The sequence below is a fragment of the Corticium candelabrum genome, chromosome 12, assembly GCF_963422355.1.
Source record: "Corticium candelabrum chromosome 12, ooCorCand1.1, whole genome shotgun sequence".
NCBI lineage: Eukaryota > Metazoa > Porifera > Homoscleromorpha > Homosclerophorida > Plakinidae > Corticium > Corticium candelabrum.
In genome coordinates, this window is record NC_085096.1 from 4,824,846 (window position 1) to 4,837,540 (window position 12,695).

At 41.3% G+C, this 12,695-nt stretch overlaps 1 protein-coding gene across 1 annotated transcript; it reads left to right on the forward strand.

Annotated features, from left to right (window-relative positions):
* Nucleotides 1-1,541: 1,541 nt before the first annotated feature.
* On the forward strand, nt 1,542-11,233 carry LOC134188128 (MAM and LDL-receptor class A domain-containing protein 2-like). Its single transcript, XM_062656321.1, has 17 exons — nt 1,542-1,662; nt 2,212-2,362; nt 2,466-2,615; nt 3,497-3,856; nt 3,918-4,058; nt 4,588-4,929; nt 5,744-5,875; nt 5,942-6,091; nt 6,818-7,083; nt 7,407-7,494; nt 7,865-7,939; nt 8,342-8,420; nt 8,484-8,719; nt 9,109-9,184; nt 9,241-9,488; nt 10,393-10,545; nt 10,616-11,233. Exons 2-17 carry the CDS (start codon nt 2,287-2,289, stop codon nt 10,942-10,944), a joined length of 2,901 nt encoding a protein of 966 aa, XP_062512305.1. The 5' UTR covers nt 1,542-1,662; nt 2,212-2,286; the 3' UTR covers nt 10,945-11,233.
* Nucleotides 11,234-12,695: the final 1,462 nt, after the last annotated feature.

Genomic DNA, 12,695 nt, shown 5'->3' on the forward strand with positions numbered 1-12,695 from the left:
GGGTGGGCCTGGTCCCCCAATATTAGTAGGCGTGGCCGTCTAGACAATTGACAATAGACAATGATCCTAGCGCTGGCCCCCCAGTATTGGACGTCCAGCGACGCCTCAGGATGTCTGTAGATGCAAAAATTGACTCTGAGCACTGCCTGTGCCATATTCGTATGATGTTACCGGTTCTCTCACGGCTTTTACACAAACCAGTTGGAGAACGTTGCAACATGCAGCAAGCATTCTCTTAGACGACGTCTTTACGGTTCTACAGAATTCTTGCACAGATTAATCGAACCGGTAGGAGCTTATCACAGACAATGCTACCAAGCATACACAAACAAAAAGGCTCTAGACAAATTTTCAGCGCAGCCGAGATGTCAGCATCTCTGAGAGTAGTTCAATAATAGAGTCAGAGGACCCAGAGGCACCTCAAGCAATGGGCAGCACCGCAACCGTTCGTGGTACCAGAAGACTTGTCTCTCCAACCAACATCAAACTATGTTGGTTTTGTCAACAGAGAACAAAAAAAGTTTAAGGAAAACGACATTCTTTAAGCACAGTTACTACCTTTTCTGCACGTTTGGCTATTTCAAACGCAGCGGAAATCAGAAAAGACTGAAGAATATTATTGAAAGTGCAGCAAGGACCGGGTCAGCCTGATGGTATCGCCAAGAAGCTGTTCTATCATGAATCTTGCTACAGGAATTACACATACCAGAAACCATTAGCCAACATTCTTGATTCTCGGATCTCTCTAGAAGATGCACAACACAGTACAGCATATGACCGTGCGTTTCAAATTCTTGCTGGTGAAGTCGAGGGAGCAATACTTAGCGAAGTTGAAGAAGGATTATTTGCATGAATGTCTGACTTGAGGTCAAAATTTGTTGACTTTCCAAAGCAGGAAGGTGTTGACACTCCAAATTACAAAATCGGTAAAGTGAGGCGTCGTCTACAAATGCATTTCGGTAATCGCATAATATTCTTTGCAAATCCACAAACTGTAACGGAGTCGCAACTGGTTACGTTTGCTACTGTGCCCCAACTATTGAATGGACGACGAAGCCAACGGCACCTTTTGACGTTTTGAAACTGATCAGTTCCAGCTGTAAAACTAGGCGCAGCTCTAAGCGCTGCTCTTGCCAGCGAAGCTGCTCGACATGTACAGATGTGTGCCAATGCGACAATTGCCAAAAACCCTATTCCGCATGAAGTTTTGCAGCCTACTTCCACTATAGCATCTGCAAATGCATTTGAAGCTGATAATTTGATGCAAACTCTACTGATGAATATGATGAGTAGGTGGCTCTTTACATTTCATTGGTTACTAATTAATTAAGTGTAGTTTCTATATGAAATCATTAGTCCACTAAATAATGACTAAAAATGACTCTGAGCGATTTAGTACAGCCTTAAATTTAGGCATTTTATGTCAGTAATGCTTACGTTTTGCTTTTAATGGTCTTTTGTTAATTATTGTACACTTGTACTAACGTCTAGATAGTTAGTATTACAAGGTACTTGCTCCTCATCCGGGAGTTTCTCACGACTTGTGTGGTATTTACTGTCTTTCCAAACGCTCAGGGTCACGTTACTGTTGCAAGCCAGTCACACTCAGCAGCACAAGTGTCACAACCATGTAAGAGTTCCCTTTCATCAACAGACCTGCTGGTAATGTGAGAAATACTATCTGGAGACCGTACTTCATTACCTCCAGCTCTAGAAAAGACAGCTGCACTGGTTTAAGCCTTCGCGTGATATAGCTAATGTCTATAGACCTTATGCATGGGACCACGTTCGTCTCTTACTCTCGGTTCGCCGTTGCTGCGAATTTGCGTGGGCGTGGCCCCAGTTAATCCTTGTTACTCAGAAACGGCCTCGTTCCAAGACGGCAAACAATCGCAAATGCACTCGCATGGCTTCTATTCGACGATTGCAACTACGGAAACTTCCACGGGTTTGGGGGGCTACGCAACTTGTCGCTTACTGGTGTTGGCCGACAGACTATTACCTTCACTGAGTGTCAAGAGACATAATACCTATGCATCACCCCGGCAGGCGCGTGCTACGCGTGGTAAAGAGAAGACGTCAGGTGTTAGTCACTCCTTTCCTGTTCCCAGAACTTTCGAGTGCGATCACGCCATTCTCCGCTACTCGCGCGCGCGTTAGGAGGGGCTGTGTAAGAGACTATACCGTGACTCGATCCAGACTTTCTTCTAGCTTATACCAGACAATCAAAGGAAGCACCGACGAACCAGCAAAATTTTTGTGAACAAATCACACACGGTGAGCAGAATGCGGCATCAAAACGCAGCTTGGCAACGATGGTGCATCATCATGACGACACTCATCACTTTCAGCACGATTTCAGGTTCGTTCACATGTCCATTCATTACTCCAGTGTGCAGAGCGTGTAATGTGCTATACTACCACCACTGCACAACATTCACTCTCACACTTTCGGTTCTCTACAGAATCGTTCAAAACGACGTGCGACTTCGAGTCTGGATTTTGTGGCTGGAAAAACTTACCCCGCAATGACCTGGACTGGAGACTGAAGAGCGGCTCAACGCTGTCTGCTGAAACGGGTCCTACTACGGATCACACAAAAGGAACATCTCTAGGTGCTAATTTGGTTTTCTGTTAGTAGTTGTCACATCCTGTGCTTGCCTTGCTTTTTCGTGTACGGAATAGTTTACTTTTGGCTGTCGGGTTGAGTGCTTGAGTGCTTACTTATGACTTATCTGGCTTGTTCTCTGTCTGTTCAGGTGTGTGTCTGTTCTTTGTTTGTCTCTCTGTTTATCATTTTATTTATCTGTGTTTGTTTTGTGTTTGTTTGTCTATCTAGGTTCCTGTGTGTTCTATGGTTGTCTGTACTTTGTCAGTCTGTTCTCATTTTGTTTATCTGTGTTTGTTTATTTGCTTGTTTATATATTTAGGTGTCTGTGTGCTCTGTGTTTATCTTTTTTCTTTGTTAGTTTGTTTATCATTTGGGTATCTTTTTTGATTGTTTGTTTGTCTATTTGTTTTTTTGTTTGATTGTTTGTTTATCTAGGTATTTGTGTTCAATGTTTGTCTTTTTTTCTTTCATTTGTCTGTCTATCCTCTTGTCTTTCTGTCTCATTTTGTTTAGTTGGGTTTGTCTGTCTGTTTTTTTGTTTGTTTGTATGTTTGTTTGTTTATTTGCTTATCTAGGTATCTGTGTTCAATGTTTGTCTGTTTTTCTTTCATTTGTCTATGTATCGTCTGGTCTTTCTCTCTATCGTTTTGTTTATTTGTGTTTGTTCGTTTGTTTGTTTGTTTGTCTGTCTTTTTTGTGTATTTGTCTGCTTTTTTGTTGGTCTGTTTGTTTGTTTGTTTATTTAGATGTCTGTGTGTTCAACATTTGTTTGTTTTTTCTTTCATTTGTCTGTCTGTCGTATTGTCTGTCTGTTTGTTAGTTTGTTTATTTGTCTTTTTGTATTTTATTAAATTTTAGTTGTAGAATAAAGGCTTGCTATGCTAGGTCATTACGTGTACATTGAGACGTCAGGAGCAAGCAATGCACAAGGTGTACTTGCAAGCTCTGTTGTGACCAACTCAAATGAAACGACCTGTAAATTGTCAATGGCTTATCACATGTACGGCTCACAAATTGGTACATTGGAAGTGATTGCTCACACTACGTACGGAAATTTTTCAGTATGGAGTCGTTTTGGCAACCAGGGGAATTTGTGGATAACCACTACTGTTGACTTTGGAATCATAAATGACTCGTTTGAAATTTATGTGAGGGCTTCACATTCATCTGGCATTAGAGGAGACATTGCTTTGGATGATCTTTCACTGACTAATTGTTCTCCAGTGAAAGCTCAACTATTTCCTAGTGAGTTACGACTGTATGCTCCATGTCTCTTAGTACTTACTCACTATTCTAATACTTACAGGCACGACATGCTCCTTTGAAACCAATCGTTGTGTGTGGTCTAATGATGTCACTAATGACGTTGATTGGGTTATGTGGCAAGGAAGAACTTCTTCATTGCAAACTGGGCCTGCTGATGATCACACATACCAAAATGGCAGTGGTAAGGAAGCAAGCAATTGATAGCACACAAAGTTGATTTAAGCATTCTATCTTTATGTGTTTACTTCGTCAACTGTTTGTGTGTTTATTTGGTTTCTTGAATGCCTTTTCGTCAGTCAGTTATTTCTAATTAATTAAATATCAACTTGTATTGGTGTAGGTGTGGTATGGTGTGTGTGTGTGTGTGTGTGTGTGTGTGTGTGTGTGTGTGTGTGTGTGTGTGTGTGTGTGTACGTGCATGTGTACACAGATAAACATACTCATGTATGAGTGCTAAATGACTTTATATATTTATATTTGTTGTTTGTTTGTTGGACCTTATCTTGTTGTGTACGTATTACATCTTGTTGGTTATTTGTTATCAATCTACTACCTGCCAGCTGTGCATTTATTTATTTGTCTGTTTGTTTGTTTGTGTCTGTTGATTGCTTCACCAATTGTGTATCAGTCCTTACCATTTAATGTTGTTCTCTACGCATTTTGTGTCTTCCTTCTTTTTTTTTTGTGTTTCCAGTTTGCTCTATTTACAGGTAAGTACATCTACTTTGAAGTCACAGCTGCAGGCTATTCTAGTCATGCCGCTCTTGTCAGTCCGGAGTATCTCAAGAGTGGCAATGCATGTCGCATGCAGTTTGCATATCATTTCTATGGCAGAAATATTGGAGACATGGACGTCTACTTTGTGACTAATAGAGATGGAAGAATTCACAATTTGTGGTCTACAAGGGGAAATCAAGGAAACGTTTGGCATATGCGATCAGTGTTTATTGGACCACAGACGGACTTCAACATCTATTTTAATGGCACTCATTATAGAGGTATCCAGGGTGATATGGCATTGGACGATATCTCATTTTTTGACTGTGATCCGAGTAAGTCTGTTTATTACTATTAGTGAGCTGTGGCGAGTTGATCTATGACATGCAATGTGCAAGAGTACGGGAACAGATAGGCAGATGGTGTGGTGACTGTGTGTGTGGGTAGGTGAGTGAGTGGGGCTGCTGGGTACGATGCACATAGAAACAAATGGCAAATTGGGTAGGGAGGTTTTGTAAGTTGGTGTGCAACTTGAATGACTGGAAACACACTGAGTAGCAGGCTGCCTGGTTTACAATATAGTGCCAGCGCTCATTTAAGAGACTACCTTGATGGAGGGGGCATCTTGTGATGTTGACGCTGATGTTGACGCCGGATTTGGATTCATTTTTATTTTAGCACCATCGTCAGCATCAACATCACCAGCATTAACATCAGCGTCAACATCAACATCTGCGCCAACATTAGCGTCAGCATCAACATCAGCACCAGCATTAATATCAACACCAACATCAACATTAGCATCAACATCAGCATCAACATCAGCATCATCACCAGCATTAATAACAACAGCGCCAACATCAACGTCAGCATCAGCATCAACGTCAGCACCATGATCACCATCATAGTCAACGTCAACGTCAGCATCAGCACCAGCATTAACATCAGCGTCAGAATCAACATCAGCGTCATATTGTAAACCAGGCTTAATTAACGGGAGGCTGACAAGTATACGTGTAGTTACAGTAGGCAGGTAATTGAAACCCACACATTAGACAAACACACTCATACAGGTAGAAAGCAGAGAGACACACACACATTAGTAGTGTTTGTATAGGAGTGTATGATATGTTTGTGATTTTTCTCTAGATTTTAAACAAAGACCATGCACCAAGAATGAGTTCACTTGTTTACAGAGCAAGCTGTGCGTGGAAACAGATTCACTGTGTGACTTACACAATGATTGCTATGACAACAGCGATGAAACACATTCTTCTTGCAGTCAGTCAAATGCCACCTGTCGTCATGTTTTGATTATATCTTATATCTTGACTATTAATTTGATAGAGTCGGCATTTCGATGTGATTTTGAGCAAAGTATGTGTGGATTTACAAACGATGAGAATAACGACGACTTTGACTGGACGTTGGCTCGAGGCTCAACGTTAAGTTTACAAACAGGACCAGGAGCTGATCATACGATAGGGGACTCAAATGGTTAGATCACTAGATTTTTTTGCTATTAAACATGTTGTCTACTGCAGTGTTTTGTAACCACCAAGTCTATTGCTACAACTCCAATTAGTAGTCTCTCTTTGTATGCTACTTTAACATGTATTTGATTCCTGTGTTTATCGTTGGACGCACAAAAGTTTGGCAGTAAGTTTTCTAATGATTTCAGAGTGTTCCCCAGGATTTTTGCAAGGCATATCTGTAACCACGTGTCACACAAAGTTTTTATAGCTACTGCATGCTCCCCACACAAAAGATTTGATGCTGGTGTGTCTACTGACATGCTTCACTTCGCAAACTGTGGTCACCGAATGCTTGTGGTTAGAGTAAGAATACCAACAGATAGTGATGTCAGTAATGGACGGTGCATGACAACCACTGATGCTGTTTGAGTACTTGTAAGTCTTTGCCTTATTAATTGATCTTATCTTCAAACGCAAGCATCCCTGACACTATATCCATAGATTTAACTTGTTTGCCTCCAAAACAACTTTCTCATTTTTTGAACTACAAAAAGTCCATTGTCTTCATAGCTCATCACTGCTTACTCAGTAAAGCAGGTCGTACATGTACCAAGCTGAAGCCAAGGCAGTATGCAATGTCATGCTTTTTGTATGCTGTGGACAACCCTGTTATATTGGGGCATGGGACTGGGTATTTGCAGGATGTTTGGACAGTGAGAGTAAGCAGTAGGATTTTTTTAATTGTTAGGTCGTTATATCTACATTGAGGCTTCACACTCTCGTGCGACTGGTGACACTGCTATTCTGTGGAGTCCGCTTTTTAATTCTTCAACAGCAGCGAACTGTTCTGTCAGGTTCTTTGCTTTTATGTACGGTCAACGTATAGGGAGTCTGGTTGTGTCTCAAGTTATTGGAACATTGTGGACTCAACTCATGAATATTAGTGGAGAACAGGGACAAGACTGGAAGAAATTTAGCTTGATTGTTCCTTTATCGGGAGGAAAGAAATTTAAGGTGATTGTTTACATACAGCTAGGAAGGGTGTGTGTGTGTGTGTGTGTGTGTGTGTGTGTGTGTGTGTGTGTGTGTGTGTGTGTGTGTGTGTGTGTGTGTGTGTGTGTGTGTGTGTGTTAGTGTGTGTGTGTTTGCGTGCACGCATGTGTGTGTGTGTGTGTGTGTGTGTGTGTGTGTGTGTGTGTGTGTGTGTGTGTGTGTGTGTGTGTGTTTGTGTGTGTGTGTGCGGACATGTGTGACTGTGCATGTGTGCATGTGATGCTTACGTTTTGTACTCACACAACCCAGCTCGTGTGATTTATGCTGCTATTTTAATGCTTTAGCTTGCCTTTGAGGGAGTTCGTGGGAATGCCTATGCTGGTGATATTGCAATAGACGACTTGACGTTCAGCACATCTTGTCCAAAACCAGGCAATAAACCTATTTGAGTACCAACAGGCTTATTATGAGACTGACAGTTGGTAGTTTGTAATATGAAGTTTACTACATGATAAGATATTTAATACTTGATAGGATACACAGGTGCGCGCGCGAACACACACGCACACACGCACACGCACACACACACACCAACGCATGCATTTACGCACGCACGCACACACACACACACACACACACACACACACACACACACACACACACACGAACACTCGCAAACTGTAAATTTGGACTTGTGACGCACGCGTTTAAACACATGCGAAAAACCAGATTTTCTATACTAACATCTACTGATATGTGCGTGCCTTCTGCAGTTTATGTTCGTCAATTCTTCTATTTTCAGAACTTTCTATTGACGCAATGACAACATCTACTCCAACTGCAGCCAAGAGATTCGTAGACCCTTGTTTTACATCAGGTACTGTTCTATTGTTCGTCTGTCTGTTTGTTGCTGTATAGAATGTACTCACGGTTTTAAAAGATTTGGCTGTTTTCGATTAAGTTTTGAAATATTTCAATTTGATTTGACCGATTGATTGTACAATGGCTAATCAAATGTAGCTGCTCATGCACAACGAGCAATGTAGCAATTTGCGACGTAGAGTAAAGTTTGAACTTGACGTTTTGATGCGAATGTAGTTCATAAAGTGAATGTCAAAATAACTAGTATGTTTCTAATATTTCGTAGGAATGCATAGCATATATCTAAGAGCAACAATTTAACACTGAACAAGTCAATGTTGCTTTTGTGATTAATTAATCAATTATTAAGTGAATAAACACGGCAAAATTACTAAATGTTTTATTATATTGTGTACAGCTTCGTCTATTGCAGACGTAAGTGTGAGGCTTGTTGATGGGGACACTCCAAATGAAGGTCGAGTGGAAATATATCACAAGTATAGAAAGTCACTTTTTCTTGAAACTGCAATGGCTAAACATAAAATATTTGGTTAATACAGTGGGCGATGGGGAACAGTATGCGATGACAATTGGACTTCAACTAACGGACGAGTGGTTTGTAAGCAGCTAGGATACCGATACTACCGCAGTAGACTATATAATAGGCCAGGTAGTGGGAGTATATGGATGGACGATGTCAGATGCAGTGCAAGCGACTTAAGATTGCAGCATTGCTCATTTCGTGGTTGGGGAAGTCACGATTGTGATCATAGCGAGGATGTAGGCGTAATATGTGGTGAGTGTAATCAACTAAGCCATTATTTATAAATCTAATTTTACATAAATAAAAATTGTTTATGAAAATTTACAATAAAATTTATTTTGTGTGTGTTTATTACATTTCAATTGCTTTATATAATTAACCGGTATTTTATTTAAATATTTATATTCGGTTCGCTTGGTATCCGAAATTCATAGCACGGACCTGCAGGACACAGGGTTTGTGTTGAGGCATGTCTTATGTGGCCAATTTGGTACGTAGAAAAATTATATGTAAACAGTGTTTTTTGAATTTAGAAATGTCCAATATATGGTTTGTATTTTGTTACATAAAACGATTATTTGCTCATGGGTGTAAGATTGCGTTAGATAAAATAATTAAGGAATGTACAAAAATTTTTGCAGGAACTGCAATCGACGGTGACGTTCGACTTGTTAATGGATATACTGCAAATGCAGGAAGGGTTGAAATTTATCACAAGTGAGTGATGATTACGACCGTTTTGCAACTCGAGCGCAATTTCTCTTTCTATACAGTGGGGAGTGGGGAGACGTGTGCGCTGACGGTTGGGATTTGATTGCTGCGAATGTGGTGTGTAGACAACTCGGTTACTCACGCGCTCGTAGTGCCACTACTGGCTCATATTTTGGGCAAGGCTGCGGAAGAATATGGATTAGCGATATTAATTGCTATATTTGGATGTATTCACGATTAGCTGACTGCCATTTCTCAGGCTGGGGCGTACGCAGCTGTAATCATTCTGGATATGCGGGTGTGATCTGCGGTAAGTCAATAATTATTACTATAGCGCAGAAAATTCCTGTCTATTGTGATAATGTCTATAGCTTCTTTTATCTATAAGAAATCACTTTTTAATATCTGCGTTTATAGAAAATTTTGTGTGATTGATTCTAGGTATGTTTGTCGTCAATTCTTACACACACACACACACACACACACACACACACACACACACACACACACACACACACACACACACACACACACACACACACACACACAAATGGACAAATGGAAAATTTTAAGCCCTCCACGTTTTTCGGCGTCGACCTTGAGGTCAGTTGCGGAGATAGCTCCCCCTGCCTCTAGAGACGGGGCCTCTATACGCTACGTTGAGTCTTGGGGCCAGCGCTACAATCCACCTGGATCTTCTCCAGAGTCATCCAAGGCACTGACAATGGCGCAGCTCTGGGACTGGACACCAAGGCCCACACATACCCGTCTGCTGCATGATGTTGCTGCCAAGCCAGCGGTCTTGTCCAACCCAGTCAATGACCAGGTACTCATTTATACTTATGAGTCGAGAGAAGCAAGTGTGGATGAGTTTCTTGCTCAAGGAAACTGCGACAGTGTCGCCTCCGCCAGGATCGAACCTTCAACCCTCATCGCAGAATACAAGATCCCGGATGTCATCAACAATGCCCTACCATCTGCTCCACCGCTCCCCACCCACCCACCCACCCACCCACCCACCCACCCACACACACACACACACACACACACACACACACACACACACACACACATACACACACACACGTACGCACGCACGCACGCACGCACGCACACACACACACACACACACACACACACACACACACGCACTTCTTATTTAGTATAAGGAAGAGTCATATTTGATTTTTTAATTTTTACCGTATGTGTATTAGAAACACCTGTACTAACCACTGACTGGTGGTGGTCTAATGCAACAACAGCTTCCCCAACCACACATGACTGGTGGTGGTGGCATACAACAACAGCTTACCCACATGACTGGTGGTGGTATACATCATCACGGTCTAGAAAAGATGATAAATCAGGTAAGATTGATCATCTTCTGGTTTTGAAACGGTAAATGGTACAGATTTCTTTAATAATAATGTCGTATAGCGACTTCAATAATTGTTGGAGTTACAGTTTCTGTAATATCGGCTCTATTGGTATTTGTTATCGTTATATTTGTCATAATTCGGGTAAAACGCAGACAGGCGATCACTACAACAACAACGACAACTAGTGCTCAAGTATCGGTTGGCCAACCGGCACAGGCACAGTCGGTAATTTTCGTACCATCTGCGTATCTGAATGTGACATATCCCAGTCTTCACTTCAATTCTAATGAATTGGGAGCTCTGCCTTCCTACGAGACGGTGATTGGTTATCGAAGCGATAGCCAAACAGTGAACTTTGGTGGGATGAATCAGCAGTACGTCGCCTGACCCCTAATGCATTGAATGGCAATGTCTCTCAAATGTGACAAAGCTGCCGTTTATATATCTCGTCTCGTAGCTTGACGCTGTAATGTTTGCATTTGAATTTTAACGAAACTAATAGTGAATGGTTGATTTTACTGATTAGAATAGTTTAAAATGACATTCTTTAGAATTTGTTGATGAGATTGAATTATTGCTGGTAAATTAATTAATGGTATGTCTAGCTTGTATTGCTATAATGTGAAAGTATTTTAGGTCTGCACCGCCAAGGCGAATATGTCTCTTTCTTCGCTGCGTCGCATCGTTGTATTTTGGGAACACATGCACACATACACACATGTACGCAAGCACACACACACACAATCACAAATACAGAGACACCTACACACAAACACAAACACACACACACACACACACACACACACACACACACACACACACACACACACACACATCTGCCAAGCCTAATTTCAATTGCTTAGCTAGGTAATCCCTTAATTAATTGCTTTTATATTTGAATGCAAATTTCGAAAACTGTTGGGAAAAGGCTATGGAGACGCAATTGTTAAAGGCTAATGCTATGACTAACAACTCATTGCTCGTGTTTGCAATCATTACAGGTAAGTAATCTGTGCATTGTTTACATTCAGCTGGCAGGTTCGAGCGCTGATTTGAACTTTTAACTGAAACGCTTTGGCAACTGCCGCTCGACATTCACCATCCCAGGTCTAATCGTCACGTTCGTGACTCAAAGTACTGTAAATCTGGCCAGTATACAGAAACAGGATGTAGTTTCAAGCGTCATAATGACTCATGATACCAGTTGGTGTTTTTCTGTATCTTGGCATGTTGTCGTTATGACATAATTTGTACGCAACTGACAAGAATGCTGTTGCCATGGCGATAGTGCCACTAGTGGTACCGGACTTCGAAACTGTGGCACCAGGCCTGCAGATGTATGTCACCTCTAGCTAAACTTGCCATATTCAGGGACGTAGTCGGGCCCTCACACAAAGTCTTCACGTGACGGCTTGCTGTTTGGGTGCAATTGAGAAATGTGCCCTAGAAATTGGTGCACAATACTCAGCTCACATTGATAACTCATTATTGCTCTAAGCACTTACAACTAGAAATACATCAACTGCGACATTTATGGTTTCTAATGTATAATAATGCGTCACACATATATGTATTTATTTGTGTGTTGTGCGCGTGTTAGTATGCTCCCAGTGGGAACTGCATTACTGTGTGTGATGCGATAGAAATAAATATTATTATTATATATTATAAAGGCAGAAATTTTACTCTGTGGAAGTCAATGTTGCCTTATGTGATTAAGTGCATAAATGCAGCAGAACTAATGAATGCTAATTCTGCAGCGTCGTCTATTGCTGGCGGAAGTGTGAGACTTGCTGATGGGGACACTGCAATTAAGGTCGAGTTGAAATGTATTACAAGTATTGAAAGTCAATTCTTCTTAGTTGAGAAATACATCAATTGAACGTTAAAATACTGTGTTAATACAGTGGTACATGAAGAACAGTATGCAAAGACTATTGGACTGCAAATAACGGAAAGATGGTTTGTAAGCAACTCAGATACCCAAAATACGTCAGTACCTATAGGCTATATACGGGAACAAATAGGCCAGGTAGTGGGAGAGAACGGATGGACAATGTGAGATGCAGCGCAAGCGACTTAAGATTGTAGGATTGCTCATTTCCTGGTTGGGCAAGTAACAATTGTCCTCATAGTTT